Source organism: Mustela nivalis, assembly GCF_964662115.1.
Source record: "Mustela nivalis genome assembly, chromosome: 13".
Lineage (NCBI taxonomy): Eukaryota > Metazoa > Chordata > Mammalia > Carnivora > Mustelidae > Mustela > Mustela nivalis.
Window position 1 is genome coordinate 74839565 of NC_139032.1, and position 14979 is coordinate 74854543.

Below are 14979 nucleotides of genomic sequence, written 5' to 3' on the forward strand. Positions count from 1 at the left end.
GGCAAAAGAAGTGAACTTGACTTGGACGCTCCTTCCCTCTCGGCTCTAATAGTCTATGATTTTATTGCTTTAGCTGAAAGCTCTTAACCTCAGTAGTAACACCGTGCATTTGTGGTCTCTCAACTGTGCCTGCAGTTCATAGGAAAACCTGACATCACCAAATTCCCCTCCGTGTTGCCTCTGTGAGACTGTGAAGAGCGTTTCGAAATCTAATGAGCAGCAAGCTTACTACCGAGTATGATCATCAATTAGTGTGATGTGCAAACGGACGAAGAAAAGCATCTATGTTTAAATGTGGTGCTAAGATGGTGGAATTCGTCGAACCCCCAGGAAAGGGTCCGGAGAGAGTGAGAGGAGGCTGGCACAGTAGAAGCACTGGGAGCATCCCAGGCTCATGAGCCATCCCGGAAATACCAGGAAGTCAGACATTCAGCACCTGTCAAATGAGCACCTGGTCTGGTGTGTGCCAGGAACTATGTTAGTCACGGAAGACACCCTGTGGATTTTATGGCTTAGTCATTAAAGCCGTCATTTAAGATATACAAATAAATATAAGAATTGAATTGCAAGTTGAGACAAGGACAACAAAGGAAGAGAGCCGTTCAAGGTAACCTTTCTCAAACTTCACGCATATACGCAGATCACCCAGGGTGGCGGTTAGAGCGCAAATTCTGATTCAGCTGGTTTGGCTGGAGCCTGAGAGTCCATATTTCTGACAAGCTGTCAGGTGTCACTGAGGCTCCTGGCCCACGGAACACACTTTGTGTACGTGGCAAGGTTGTAAGAGATAATATCTGGGAGGGGGACCTCATTTATATGGGGGTCAGAGGAGGCTTCTGTTGGTTATTGGAGGGCTTCCTGGTTTCCCAACTTTAGGCGGGAGCATGTCAGAAACAATGTATCTGAGTACAGGGGCCCAGGGCATCCAAGACATAAATGCGATTATTCCTGTTTTAGAGAGCTCCTGGGATGAGGTTTGCCAGAGCTCCTCCGGCTGCCTCTGGTAGAAAAGATCAGGGAAGCAGAGCCAGAGAGGGACCTAGACATCATTCAGTCCATCAGGCTAATTTAACAGAAGAGGAACTTGAGATATTCATGAGTCAGTGGCAGATCTTGGATTCAGATTCTCTGGTGGTCTTTCCACTGCCCCAAGAGAGACACTAGCTCTCTAGAAGGTCAAGGTTGGTGATGCTCATTCTCCCCTCCCTTTAACAATCCTTGCATTTGGAGGTAGAGGGGCAGGGTGTAAAGAGATGGTGACTTTTACAGTTTGCTGGGAGTTGTTTATGCCCGAGGCACTATGTAGTGCTATCCATCAACTGCTCTTTCGAATGGTGCTTCTCAGTCCTACCATTCTCTCCCAAATCTTGCCTGGGGATCTGGGTCCTGGCTGGGGAAATGTGGACCATCTTGCTCAATGACTTGGCTTTGTGGTCAGTGGCACGTAGGTTAGACACAGACGGAAGCTAATGGACCCTCCCAGGCTGTCATTCTCAGCTGCCACTAAGTAGCTCAGGAAACTTCATCTCCATGGTTAACAACCAGATACGCTTCCTTCACTGTAACTCTTTTGTTTCAGACTCCAGGTGTCTGATGGGTATTTCCAACAGTGTTTCTGTGGATGGAGGGAGGAACCCTCACATTTAACCTACTTGTTCCCAGGTGGAATGACTCAGTTGCAATCATGTTCCCTGCCCAGGACTCTGTTTTCCTCTTCCTTTTTGTCACTGTAATTAGAGGGCTGATTATCCTTCCCTCCACTGGCTTGTTGCAGACACAACAAGATATTGTATATAAAGTACTGAAAAGTGCTCGAAATGATAGCTATTTTGGTTGATCCTGATGATGTGCTTAATTTGCCCCCAATAACTTGAAAAGCTCATTTCTTTTACAGAGCAGGGCTGTGCAGAAGCAATCAGATACCAAGTGTGCTCTGGATCCAAATGTCCTTTGAAACTGAAAATGGCCCAAGGCAACCAACATTTAGAATATGCCAGGGCGATTACATATCCCCTTCTTTGCTGGCTTCATATTGTCTTGTAAGGTGGGTCATGGAGATTAGGGGCCAGGACCGTTTCCCTTACTTTCAAGCTAGCATGAGAAAGCCCTCCATGAGGCTGCTTAGTCCTCCAGGGATAAATGCTTTCCATGCATCATTTCACTTGGTCTTTACCCCAGGAGTTTGTGACTGATGAAGCCTTGGAAATTTCAGAAGGTCCTACAAATGGTGGATAGCAGGGAAAAGATTCACATCAAATGTGTTGAATTGGAAGGCAATGCTCTTCAATGCCATGCTACGCTGCCTTGCTCGAGTAGGGCAGGATGGAGCTGGGGCAGAAAATTCTCCTGTGACTTAATGAGTCAGTAGGTGGAGGTCATAGAAAATCCTCAAGAGAAGACTTTTTTTTTTTTTTTTTTTTTTTGCTGCCTTGGTTTTGGTATGGTTAATCCAGGAGGAAACTAGAACAGAGTGGCTTAAAGCAGTGCTTTTCCCACTAGGGATCTTGTTAAAATGCTGACTCTGGTTCAATAGGTCTAGGATGGACCCTCCAGGTTTTTCATTTCTAATAAATTTTTAGATGATGCCAATGCTGCTGGGCTATGCACCACACTATGACTGGCAAGGGCTTAAAGACATTACTAATTAGGCCATCAGGACACCTGAGGTCTTCCTTCCCTCAAGGAATTGGGAGTGGGTGTTGGCTACAGGCTGGGCTCATACATAGGTTTAAGAAATCTTCTTCTTACTCTCCTGATGGACATAGCATCCTACTCTCTTACCTACCTCTATCAGCGCTTCTTGCCAGCTATCTCTGCTTCCTGCTCTTCCCAAGTGCAGTCTGGGCTGACTTCTGCTCTGGCCCTGCCACTCCTCTCCTGACACTTGGATTTGCCTGCTTCTGGGCTGTGCCTCTGCTCACTCTTCTGCCTCACCTGGAAAGCCCTGCCCCAGCTCTACCTGCCACTCTCCTTCCTACAGAGAGCTCTTCTCTATTGAAGAATAGCAGTTAATAAATGCAGAAAGAATGACAGGCTTTGGCAATCATCATTCTCCGACCCTTGGCTCATTCCCCGATTCAGACAAGGATCGTGCCCAAACTGTGGAATGGAAGATATTTATATGTCTTTTAAGTACTACCCCAGAGATTACTTATTAGTAAGAAAGACAAAAGTGTTCACCAGCAGTCACCACCTTAATCAAGTAACCATATATCATCACCAATAATGGGATAAATTGACATACGCCCCTAGGTGTGCTATAGTAGTATGTAACATTACCTATGTACTATTCTTGCCCCAAAAAGTTTCATCTGAATATAATCATAATGAATATGAAGCCAAATCCAAAACTTGGCCAATTTTATAAGCACACTGACCCGGACCCTTTGAAAAAGTCAACGTCCTGAGAAACAAACAACAAAGGGCAGAGGAAATTGCTAAATGATTGCTTCTTAATCTTTAGTGTGCATAGGAGTCACCCAGGGAATTTATTAAAGGGCAGATTTTTATTCATTTGGTCTAGATTTGGGCGTGGGTTTCTGCATTTCCAACAAGCTCCCAGGACCACCTATTAAATAGCAACGTTATAGCTTGAAAATGACATAACCAAATGCGGTGTGTGACTGGAGGGTGAATTCAGGATCCCCAATCAAGACACGGCACAACAGCTGTAGAAGATATTTTTGGACAAGTAGGGGGCATTGATATATGGACTATGCATTATTATTAGATGGAACTGCTGAACTGACATTGACTCCCTGGCAGTGATAATGGCCTTGCAGTAAAGAGGAGATGAGTGCTGAGACAGGTGTAGGTAAAAGGCCACGCCATCTGCACTTTACTGTCATTCACATAAGAAGAGCATAAACAGAGCAAATGTTAACCCAGTCAATTTAGGTGAAAGGTTATATGGGTGTTTACCATCCTGTTTTCTATTGGTTTCAAATTTTTCAAAATAAAACTTCAGGCATAAGACATCCTTCTAATTCTTGGAGGAGGCTCAGATTCTGTTCTAGCTCTTCTGCAAGCCCCGTCCTCGTCCCAAGAAGAAATTCTTCCTCCCGCTCCCACTGATGGCATTCTGTGCCATTCTGCCCTGAACTCAAACTCTTGGGTATTTGGGCCTTACTTTGAGAATCGTCAGAAAACGGCGGTCCTGCTCTGTCCATGTGGGTCCTCCCTTCTTACCCTAGCAAAAGGCTTGCCCCTGAGAAAACTTTCTGTTGTTTTCTTTTCTTTTCTTTTTTTTTTTAATTGATAAATGGAATGCTCTGTAGAGAGTAGTGTGGGTAGAAAGAAGCATCATGGGGCATTTCAACTCACCCCTACATTGTCTTTGAAGGTCAAAGCAAACCCCAAATCCATATCACTGCCACCAACAATCTCTATGCCTAACCGAACGCTCAGTCCACTTTGGATGGGGATGTAGAGTGGCACTGAAAAGATATGTTTGTTTTCTTTTGTTTTTAAAGGCATTTTCTTTACTTACAAAGGGAAAGGAGGCAGCTGCTTTCTCTTTCTAGAAAGGGTCTTCTTAAAAACCTAATGATCCTAAACTCTTGCTCTAACATTTTGGAATGTAAACAAATCTTTTCAGGGACTGATAAACCCAGTCCCTAGGTTTATAGAATTGGCTCGTAGACTGAAGACCTTAGAGCCTGTTTAAATTATGCCTCTACCACCAGCTTTGCAGCCTATCTCCTTGTATAACCCCTCCTTTCTGGACAAGATAAGCCACATTTCATTATTTTTCATTTGCTTTGCTGTACAAATCGTGGGAAGTTGCATCCTGATGCATATACATGTACTCTCTTGGGCTTACTTAATAACAGGTCAGTTTTCTGTTTTTCCATATGGTCGTGAAGAGGTGTCTCTTTGTTGGTAGGACTTTTGCTGATTTGAGAGTATATTGGTACAATCTCTTGTATTGACGATATTTACTGAGGTGAAAAATACACATTCTATTCCCCTCACTAGGAATTCTTCCTACAGATATACTTGCAGATATGCACAGTGGGTAAAAATTCTAGAGAAAAATAGAAGTATCCTTCATTAGGCACAGACAAGATAAGTTATGAAGCAGTCGTATAACAGAATACTTTCTGACCCTCCCAAAGAATGAGACAAACTTTCATGCATTGTCATGCAAGGGTCTCCAAGATACACTGTCACCTCAATACAGCAAGGTGCAAAATTATGAGTCTAATAGAACAGCATGTTATGCTATCTATTTGCAGGCACACATTTCTGGAAGGACGTGGGAGAGTCTGTTCATGGTGGTCATCTCAGGGAAGAGAGATTGGTGATTGGGTGGGCATGGTGTGATTGAGTTTTAGTTTCTTTTCCCATGTTTACTGTTTACTTTTCTTAAACCATATGAATATAATATTTTATAATAAATATACTGGCTTAAATATAAATTAAGAAAAACTACCACAGGGACTCCAAAGACATTACTAGACAAGTAGTTCTATAAGAAACACAAAAGCGGGAATTTTGTTGGCTTTTTTCAAGCTCTATCCCCACTGCTTGGAATGATGTCCCACACACAGAAGATGGCCAATAAATATTTTGAGATTGAAACCTAAGTTTCTTCTTTGTGTCTCCCAAGGAATTTGACCTTGGAGTTTTTTGGTCTTGAGGCCAATCTCAAGGTAATTTTTGTTGGTTTTTCTACATTCTCTGTGTCTCCTCTTTTTCCATCACTTTCTCATGCTTATCCATTGGCCCAGAGTGCCCCCTCTCCTCTAATTTGCCTTTCCCACCTGCTTTAAATTTCTCAAGCCAGTCTGGAACTCTAATCTCCAGTGAAGTGGTTCTTAAGCCACTTCTTAAACACCCTGTCTCCTTAATTTGTGGAGTCATGGAAACCCTATGTGGCTACCTTCCATCACTTATTGTTTTAAATTTTGCGCTCATGTGCTTCTTACCCAGAGCTGTGACTTCTTAGGCCAGTAAAACCATTCTCATGATACTCCATCCCTGCCCCTTCCAACCTAACACAGAATGCTATGTAGTCATTGACCCATTCCATATTTTGATAATTGGAATGTGAGTTTAAGTTTCTTGGGTCTCTCCCATCAACTTCCTTACCAGAGGTCCTGTTAGGGTCTCTCTATTTATCTAAGTTCTACCTTTCCTAGAGTCAGCCTGCATTCCCACTTCTTGCAGGAAGCCTTCCTTGATAACTCAAGGGAATAACTCTTCTCAGCTCTTGCAGTTGTTAATGTCTGGATAATTTACTGGAAATGATGTATGTGCAAAACACTGAACACTTAATATCATGATCAGTATTACAAGCCTTAGCTTTTAAGCAAGTAACTGATATCTGCCAGACTAAAGAAACCATAGCCCACCAAACCCTACAGTTTGTGAAGTGAATCTTTTCATATCCTAACATGAGGAGTAAGTGAAGGGAATGAATGCAGAAGAAGATAAGGTTCTTGAGAGAGGCGCAGGAACGAACTTTCTAAGTTCGTATTAGTCAAGGGAGTGCTGTTCTCATTAAACAATCAAGCATGGTCTTGATGCCATCACCTTCTCAGGATGACTTAGTTCAAGCCCCTTCTCCTTTCTGTTCCTAATTTTCCACATATACAAAAATGGGCCAGAAGAATCCACTATAGTTCCTTCCTGGAAAGAATGGGTTTGAATAAGGACCCTCCCAGAGCTCTCTCCGGCTTTATATTTCTCCATCACCCTCCTCTTCCTTCCTTCCTCCCTCCCCTCTTTCTCAGCAGTTCTAGCTACAGCATTTAACTAAAAAACCTTAAAGACCACTTCAATTTCTTTTCTTTGGCCGTTGCTATAAAATGATATACTTCTGGTTTACTTCAAATTAGAATTATAGAAATTATCTAGCCTCTACCCCCCCCCCCCCCAAATGCCCTAGAATATTTTCAGGAGTATTACTCTTAGTAGCTGTAGATGAGCCCATTGAAGGATGCATTTTATAAGTTCCACTATCGAAATCAAATGTTAGTAATTCTTTTTTCTTTCACTTTTATGAAGATATGAACCTCCAAGCTTCATTTAAATTTCAAAGCTGATGACACTTGAGAAACAGATACCAAAATCTTTTAAAGCTTTGTTCTTTTCAGCAATCCATATGGTATAAAACATTCAACCGAAGACAATGGAAGGAAAACTGGGGCAAGTTCTGCAGGGTTGCAACGAAAAATGGGAGCTGGGAAGGAAGAGACAGAAGCATTCTCACTTTGGCAGGGCATGGAGAGGGAGTGAGTTCTCGAATTACCAATATTAACAAAAACTTTACTTCATTAAAAAATCCATGAGCCATGTATACCATCAATACGGTATTTTCTACAAAAAAGGACACTGGCCGCATTCTCTGTAAACACCAATTTCCTAAAATATGAAGAAGTGCCCTCCTTCGTCTCTTCTGCTTTTGCAACAAATTGTACCATTTCCTCCAAACAAACTAAATTTCCTGAGACCGTCTGCCTCTACGGTGGGTACCCATGATTGCTTGTCTGATTGCTTGTCCTTTTGGCATTCTGAGCAATCTCCAAGGGAACAGGTGTTAAAAGCATTTCTATGTTCTGCCTCCATGCTCTAGGTTTCTCCTGACATCCTAAACTCTTCCAAACAGTGACTCAAGAGGAAGCTTTCAACTTGCCCTATAGGCTTAAATAGCTCTAAGGAGTTAAGCCTGGCCTCCTGTCTTACTCCTTCCCTCATACACCCTGGGCCCTGAAACTTAGCTCCTTGTTGTGAAAGCTCTTGGCAACAGAGGAGGCCCCAGAGATCTGAGCAATGTTCCGCCTGAGAACAGAGAACCCTGGAATCTGGTGGCAGACCTTGAAGACATGCTCCTGAGGCGTGCAAATCGGTTATCACATTTCCTTATCACTTCCTTCTTTGATAGTCGTATTCTTAATATCTTAATACTAATTGCTCCCCTCTATTCTTCTGGCCCACGTGAGTCTGGAAAGTTTTGAGGTGATGGCCGAGCACACTTTTCTTTTAAAACCTAAATTAGTTCAGAGCGCTGAGTTTCTGTTTTCTTTTCTCCGTCTTTCTGCATGATCTAGGTACTTTTTCCTCCCTCTCTTCTCTACTAGTTTATTAATTTATTCTCAAGGCTCTCTCTCTCTGGGGAAAACTGAACAAAAATAGGAAAGGAAAGGCGACCAGGAGTCCACTTACCGTCTTCTGAACTACCAACATCATGATGGTTGCCACAGCAAAGACAAGACACAGAGCCAGCGCCGTGGTGGTGAAGTAGAAATAACCACGACTGGTGGTTCCCAGGTGGCTGGCCACGGAGCCCGCTGGCACATGCATGGCTGTGTCTCGAGAAGGGGCCACTCCGGTGAGTGCTTGCTGCAGCCCTGGGTCCATTCTTATATAGTCTTCCCGCAGCACACCTTATCTCTCCTCATCTGATTCACTTCTGGGCTCATCTCTGTTCCAAGAAGGATTCTCCCCCTGCATCCTGGATCATGTGACGTGGAAAAAAACCTTCATCGGCTGCCACACGGAGACACTCTTCTCTGGGGGCGTGAGGCGAAAGGCGGCAGCAGGGGTGGGGGAGAGGCTCATTTTTCATTGCCAGGGATGAATTTGAGTGCAGACAGAGAAGGTGGTTAATGTCAGAGGGCGAGTAAGAAAATGACGGTTTCCCTACTCTGGGGAGTGTGTGTGTGTGTGTGTGTGTGTGTACAAAGCAACTTCTGTTTCACTTAGACTCAGCCACAAAACGCCTTCCTGCTTGAAAAGCCGCACATTCTCTGTACGAGGCCTGCAGCTCAGAAGACCTCGGTAGAAAATGTCTCTTTGGGGGAGAAACTGGGGTCCCTGGACGGGGCTAGAAGGACTCCGAAGGATTCAGTCTGATCGTATCAGCTTATGCTGAAAACTGGAGATGCCACCAGCTCCCCAGGAAGGAAGAGCCCACAAATGTGGAGATTCATCCCAAGAGGGCATGCCGGCGGAAGGATGAATTGTGGGGGCGAATCCAAAGAGCAGAAATCTGGAAACACTGATCTTAAAAAAAAAAATTCCTGCTGGCTGCACTGGGGCGGGGGGGTGGTGTCAGGCGTGCAGAAACCTGGGTTCGCCAGCACGCTCCCAGAAAGGGGAAGGGCCTGGCGATTGGGGTGGGGGTGGGGAAGCAAGTGGAGCAGAAGGTGGGGGTGTGTTCTGTGAGGGGCACAGGTGCAGCGTGCAGGGCAGTGGGCGTGTGGTTTGCATGCATGGCGCATGTCCGCGTTGCATATGTGATGTGGGGCGCGTGTTGTGTGTGTCTTCTGCTTGGGGTAAGGTGTGTGTGTGTGTGTGTGTGTGTGTATGTATGTGTGTGTGTGTGTGTGTGTGTGACTATTGCAACTGAAGATCAACCATCTAGCGCGGGGCGCCCGGACTAGCAGAACTTGACACTTTGCCTCCCTCCGCTCTCACCTCTGCCCTCTGACGCAGCTCACATTTCATTTCCACCGAGCCCAAAACTGAGGATCAGAAAATGTGAAAACTGTTTCGGCCAAAGTGGGACATGTCGATCAATGACATCACCCCGGTGCGTAGACATACCTGTCCACCGCCCCCCACGCCCCTGCCCTCACATCCCCTGCCGGTGTTAAATCATTAAATCATCACTGGGCTTCAAGACTGAAAACCTGAGATCTGCCCCCTATTGGCCTTGGCACCTTGTGGGGGTCCTTATACCCTTCTCCTTCCCCCCATGTGTGCACAGCTGCTGTGCATTTCACATGAGAGTCCTGCCAGGAATGGGGATGGACTTGACCAAGGTGTTGGCCCACCTGGGTCAAGCACGCTAGTGGTCCCCTGGGCGGAGTGGAGCATTTGGACAGATACAATAGATTCTCTAGGGGACAGCGTTGTCCTTTTGCGGTTACTAACGGTCTCTACTTCAACACCCCATTTAAAATATGAATCACTGCAGAGCTGGGGCCTCCAGCTGTAGCTCTGAAAACTTCATTCGGAAGTACCCAGTCCTCTGTAAGCGCCCGCCCTCCCCTGCCTTTCTGCTCATTTTTGGTGGCACGGTATCTCAGAAGGCCAGCAAGAACCCCAGCGCCTCCTAAGGAAATGCCCTGTATTCAAAGTCAAGCTTGGATGATTCTTCCTGCTGCAAATGCAGTGATCCCAGACAGATGAACATCACTGGAGTTGGGTCAGACTCTAGGGATTGGTCTGAATATTCTTTTCCAGTGAAACCCTAAAATCACAGATCCTGGAGAAGGAAGAGCCATCAAGAGGTAAATTGCTTTCTTGCACTACCTAGAGTGGTATAAATTATAACTGCATCATGGTTAAGGGAGCTGACCACCTCCCCGCTCCGGACCCCAAGTCAGGCTTAGTTTTGGAAGCAGTGGGTGCACGGGGTTCCTTTGGTCTGGTAGCTGAGGTGGGGCTGAAGCCAGCCAGTGTGCTCTGGGGTGTGTACCTAGCTGATCTGGTGAGAAGGCTGTGGCTGGTGGTGGACACGGACGAGAGAGTAGCGGGGTCTCTATAACGGGCCCCATGCACTGAGAACAGATTTGCTCCCTTGGCCTCTATCTTCAGTCTCTTTGATGAAAGTGGAAAACTTCTGATTATGGAATGGAAGCTGTGGGTGTTGATAAAACGGCTTTGCTTGAAGTGCAGGTCTTCCTGAAGGCCCGCGGGGCTGAGAAGGGCAGTGGAAAAAAATGTTTGTCTTACAGTTACACGTTTTGCATACAGTACAATGTCCTGAGAGGGAAGGCTGACAAGGGGGAAAAAAAAATCACCCTTTGTTTTTACTCAGAACCTTCTGAGCAGTTGAGATTTTCAGATCCGTTTGCTTCTGCAGCAGCCCGTGGGCCCGATCTCACTGCTGTGCCCGTGCCTCTCCTCTACACGCAAGCCTGCAAGCTTCCTGGCATCCCACCCCAGGGGTCTGAGCCCCCCTCGCTGCCCAGCTGCCCTGGGATCCAGCCCAGCCCATGGAGTGGTCCCATCCTTTGTGCTTCCTGGCTGCTTTCTCTTTTTCATTTGGTCACCTGAGATACAAATGGAAAGAGCTTTTACAGAGTTTCTTGTTGAGTGGCTTTCAAATCCCTTCTGGAAGCGAAACTGTGCAGTGAGTGCAGACACATAAGAAAGTGGAGTTTTCTGGTTGAAGCAGAGGCAGGGCGACGAAGAGGCAGGCTGGGCCCAGCATGTTCATACACCTTTTAGTGGCCTGGGGTCTCTCCAGACTGGAACAGAACTTGCAAACTTGCAAGTTAGCTCAAAACCCATATTCCTCAAATCAGGAAACAGAGGCAGAGAAATGGAGATGAGTTGAGGGGGTAAAGTCATGCTTAGGAGCCCCCTGTGCTTTCTCTTACCCCTCAGGCACAGCCTTGCTTCCTGCCACACTGACCTCACCCTTCCACTGCCTCAGAGCCTTCCTGCCCCTGCCGCCTGCTTCCGTCTCCCAGGGAGGCCTGCTCAGGGCTCTCAAGCCCACCACTGTCCTTTCTCCAGAAAAGTCCATGGTCATGCACACACTATTGTATCCTATTAACTACTTGTTCTGACCTCTGTCAAGTGTGCGAATACGGTGTGCCTTTTGCCCTCCCCGTTAGACTAAGAGCTCCTGAGGGCAGCCTTCCTTGCCTCCTACCCTGCAGTATTTGCTGTGGGATCCATGTATGATTAGCCTTCAGTCAATGCTTGTATTGACTTTGTGTTTATGGAAAGAGAAGGTTCTAGAAGGTTGGTTTATACAAAGGAGTTGCCTGATGGTGTATTTGTCTCTCACTTCTCAACGGTCCCCGGTTTCCCTGTCCTTCTCTAGAACTTACCTGGCTACTCACTGGCCTTTATGTTCTAGCATGACCCTGCAAAAGTCACCATTAGCCTCCTTTCAACCTGTAGTCAGCTGAGGTGTGACTGTAGCATCTGAGACTCGGTGAGCAAACAGGTGTAATATCTCACCCCTTTGGGAGGGAACAGCATTTTGGAAAAAATGAAGAGGAACCAGCTGTAGGACTGTCCCCCACTGTCTAGCCATTGCTTCCCTGTGTAGAGGACTGTGAGGTCTCTATCGTGGACCAAAATTGTCGTCCCTGGGCCAGCACTAACAGAATTTGGTAGCCCTGCAAATTCTTCGGCTCCACCCTAGGATCTACTTGATCAGAAACTCACGCTGGGGTCTAGCAATCTCTGTTTTAACAAGTGCCTCAGGGAACTACAATTCCTGAAACCATTTGGAAATCATCGGTTTAGGAAAATAATCTGTCTAAATCCCAGAAAGGGTCAAGGGGGGTGCATCTTGTCCAGGATGTGGCCCTTTGGGCAGGTGAAGTCTTAACCCCACTGTGTAGATGAGAAAACTGAGGCATAGCACTGTAGCGATCAGGGTGCTGGAGATTGTTGGAAGGAAGCTTTGTTTTTTTTGTCTCTTGTTTGGGCCCACTTTCTAAACCCCAATATGGCTGTAGGCTGAAAAACGCTATTGTAGATGAAGATATATTTATAATATATATCTGAAGTTCTCTTGTGGTGAACACTGTGGTAGAAACAAATATTTTTTTAAAAAATTTTTGGTGTATGTGAGAGAAGGGCGAACTCCTGCAGGGTATTTTCAAGCAATAAAAGATGTAGGATGGATCTCATCCCATTAACTGGAGAGCCCTCTGTTTTGCAAAGTCTGATTTGATAGATTGGACATTGGAGTTGGTCAGGACGACACTGAACTTAGGATCTATTGGCTACAGGTACAGTGGACATGGAAGGGTTAGGGTTACAGTCATGGGCCAGATCAGCCCACCACCTACTTTATGAATAAAGTTTTATTGAAACAGGGTCATGCTCATTTGTTTATGCAGATTATAGCTATGTTTGTATTACAATGCAGCGTTGAATAGTTATAGTTGCAACCCAGACAGATCTCATGGCCCACAAAATCTAAAATATTACTATTTAGCCCTTTGCCAGAAAAGTTTTATGACCCCTGATTTAAAGTATCGAAATAAACTCAATTCAAGGCAGGATTACAAAAGAAGGGATTTGGAGAAAAGAACAGAAATGCGTTTTTCTGAGATTCCTCCATAAAATCTGCACTTATATTTTCATCACTAACTCACGTTTTCAGAAGAGAACTTCCTTTCCTGGGATTCACTAATTGGGAAGGAGCTAGATACCCTCATTTGTGTGTGACCACATAGACTACTGGAGAGGCCCCAGGAGCTGAGAGAGAGGCTGGCAGAAGAGATCTGGGAAATATGTAGACAGATAGACTTTCAGCATTGGGAATATGTGTGTGTGTTCATAAATTAATACATAATAGACATATATATGAATCTATACATTACATGCACAGGCACACACACATGTTATTCCTACCTACTTTAAAGAGGCATTGAGACCACTTAAAATAAATGCACACGTATATTGGAACTCAAGCCATTAAGACAAGGCACCAGGTAGGAGCCACGATGTAAAGGGAGAGGTTAAGGATTAAGAGAGGGGACACACCCTGGCAGAGGACTGTGTTCAGCGGTTATGTACAGCATGTATGCTTCTGAGATTCTTGGTAATCAGGGCAAAGAAGAAAACATGCTGGGTTGCATAGCTCTCTTTGATGGGAAAGAGCAGATGAGTTCAAAAGGAGAAATGGACCCTTTGCTGTTTGTACAGGTGCTTTGAAATACATAGCATTTTATGAAATGGCTGATGGTAATCTATGAATTTAAAGTATGGCATGGCAATGAATCAGGATAAGAACTGATGTGAACAAGTGAAAATCCTGGAATATTTAAAAAGAAATACAGTCTTGTGATGTTCAGTGATGCAGAATTAAAGATGACCAGACGCTAGGGTGGTGGAGGAGTCAGGACCAAAAGGGGAAAAAAAGAGCATCACTTTCCTGGCATCTAGGAGCCTCGGAGAGGGGAAGTACTAGAAAATCCTTAAGCTAGATGGTCCTTAACACCTGCTTTCCTCGGAGTTGGTGGAGCTCAGAAGTCCAGACCAGCTGGCTGCCTCCTGGAAAGGTCTGCATTCTCTCAAGCCTGTACCTGCAATCTGTGTTCGAGAACACTGAACCCTTGCAGGGGAGGGTCTCTGCCCCCACATGCCCTGCTGCCCTCTTTCCTCACTGTAGGACTGCAAAGACCATTGCACAGGGCCTTTCTCAGGTAGCAAGATAAGTCTTGCGAAGAGGCAACATTTTCAGAAAGAACTTGAAAAAATACATTTCCTGGAAATTGCCTTTGACATTTCAGATCTGCTCCAGGGAAAACTGCTACAGAAGCTTTAAGCAATGAACTGTCATCATTTGGATAATTGCCTTTCAGCCATCGTTGAATATCCCACCTCACAGACTGAATCAGTTATAAAATGTCGGGGCTCTTAACCTTGAGAAGCCCACAGGGATATGCAATCCGGAGCCAAACACCAAACAAATCACTTTAAAACAATTTTAGTAGTTGCCCTCTAGAGAAAGTTGGGGGCAGGCAGCTTTGGTGTCTTTTTTTTTTTTTTTTTTTTAGTAAGTTTTTCCAATTTTTGAGTCTTTGAACTGTTTGCCTTTTTAAATGATTTGACTTTTGAAGGGTATTTGTGTACAATTATGGTTAAAAATAAAAATGAAATAGAGAAAAAAGAGCTCTGTTGTCAGTCAAAGAAGGGAGGTGAGTCTGCATTTTTTTGCAAAGCTGGAGAAAGGTCCTTCCATATCAATAAAAGACAGAGAAGAAGAGACAGGATGGCTTGTTCTACGGCACGCCACCCATCGAGCATCTGAGGGCTACTGTGTGCTGCTAGGCACTGGCGTTATAGCAGCGAACACCCTACAGACATCAGCCCTGACTCCGAGAAGCTTACAGTTGGGGGAGCCAGATGGACAATTAAGTAGTGAATACAATATAATGTAATGGGTATTCATACCAGATGATTCAGGGCATTCTATGTGCACGGCGGGTAGGAAACATAATCTCATTTATCATTCTACAGGGGGGCTTCCTGGTGGTGACATCTTTGATG

The 14979-nt window shown here is 45.1% G+C and overlaps 1 protein-coding gene and 2 long non-coding RNA genes across 4 annotated transcripts in view; 2 read left to right on the top strand and 1 right to left on the bottom strand.

The window, feature by feature from the left end:
* The window catches only part of LOC309847165, a 110208-nt gene extending 109567 nt beyond the window's left edge, over positions 1–641 (top strand). Inside the window, exon 4 of the long non-coding RNA XR_014302351.1 lies at positions 136–641. This is a non-coding gene — a long non-coding RNA (uncharacterized lncRNA). The remainder of the gene's footprint in view (positions 1–135) is intronic.
* The window catches only part of TNFSF8 (TNF superfamily member 8), a 26252-nt gene extending 16766 nt beyond the window's left edge, over positions 1–9486 (bottom strand). Inside the window, exon 1 of the mRNA XM_082697128.1 lies at positions 8170–9486. Within this exon, the coding sequence (XP_082553254.1) occupies positions 8170–8364 (195 nt within the window). The 5' untranslated portion in view covers positions 8365–9486. The remainder of the gene's footprint in view (positions 1–8169) is intronic.
* LOC309847163 lies at positions 7268–14599 on the top strand. 2 transcript variants are annotated; one of them, XR_014302348.1, is made up of 5 exons: positions 7268–7471; positions 7580–8335; positions 9442–9538; positions 9926–10241; positions 10817–14599. It is a non-coding gene; the product is annotated as an uncharacterized lncRNA (long non-coding RNA). The 2 variants fall into 2 exon arrangements; XR_014302349.1 differs by lacking the exons at positions 7268–7471; positions 7580–8335 and having other exon boundaries at positions 9453–9538; positions 13873–14599.
* The last annotated feature ends 380 nt before the right edge of the window (positions 14600–14979 follow it).